Here is a 339-nt window from a genome sequence, read left to right as displayed (position 1 = left end):
TTAATATCATCCAGAACCGCCCTTGCGGTCGCCTCCGCCTCTTTAGCCTTCTCCACAGCCCCCGCAAGGCCTACAAGGGTTTTTTTGCTTAGTCGTAGCGAGCGACTGGCCTCATCGATCGAACCAGTGATGATATCCAACTTGCCACGGGCAGTCGCGGCAAAAATCTCGGCACTGCGTCGCTGCCCCTCTGCGTCCGCCGCGGCATCATGGGCATTTTTCAACGCACTGAAAATGCGTTGCTCCGCCCCAAATGAAACACGCCTTTGACGCCCCTCGGCCTCCGCGGTCAGTGCCGCCAGGCTCGCCTCGACCTCAGCCGCCAAAGCCTTCTTCACC

At 59.6% G+C, this 339-nt stretch overlaps 1 protein-coding gene across 1 annotated transcript in view; it reads left to right on the top strand.

The window, feature by feature from the left end:
* Positions 1 to 253: 253 nt before the first annotated feature.
* The window catches only part of DQ04_16341000 (hypothetical protein), a gene marked incomplete at both ends in the record, with an annotated part of 348 nt that continues 262 nt past the window's right edge, over positions 254 to 339 (top strand). The window contains one exon of the mRNA XM_009317453.1: positions 254 to 339. This exon is cut by the window's right edge and continues 262 nt beyond it. Coding sequence (XP_009315728.1) covers positions 254 to 339 — 86 coding nt within the window.

Source organism: Trypanosoma grayi (genome assembly GCF_000691245.1).
Source record: "Trypanosoma grayi strain ANR4 Tgr_1634_V1, whole genome shotgun sequence".
Classification (NCBI taxonomy): domain Eukaryota; phylum Euglenozoa; class Kinetoplastea; order Trypanosomatida; family Trypanosomatidae; genus Trypanosoma; species Trypanosoma grayi.
This window is presented reverse-complemented; position numbering and strand designations above follow the sequence as displayed.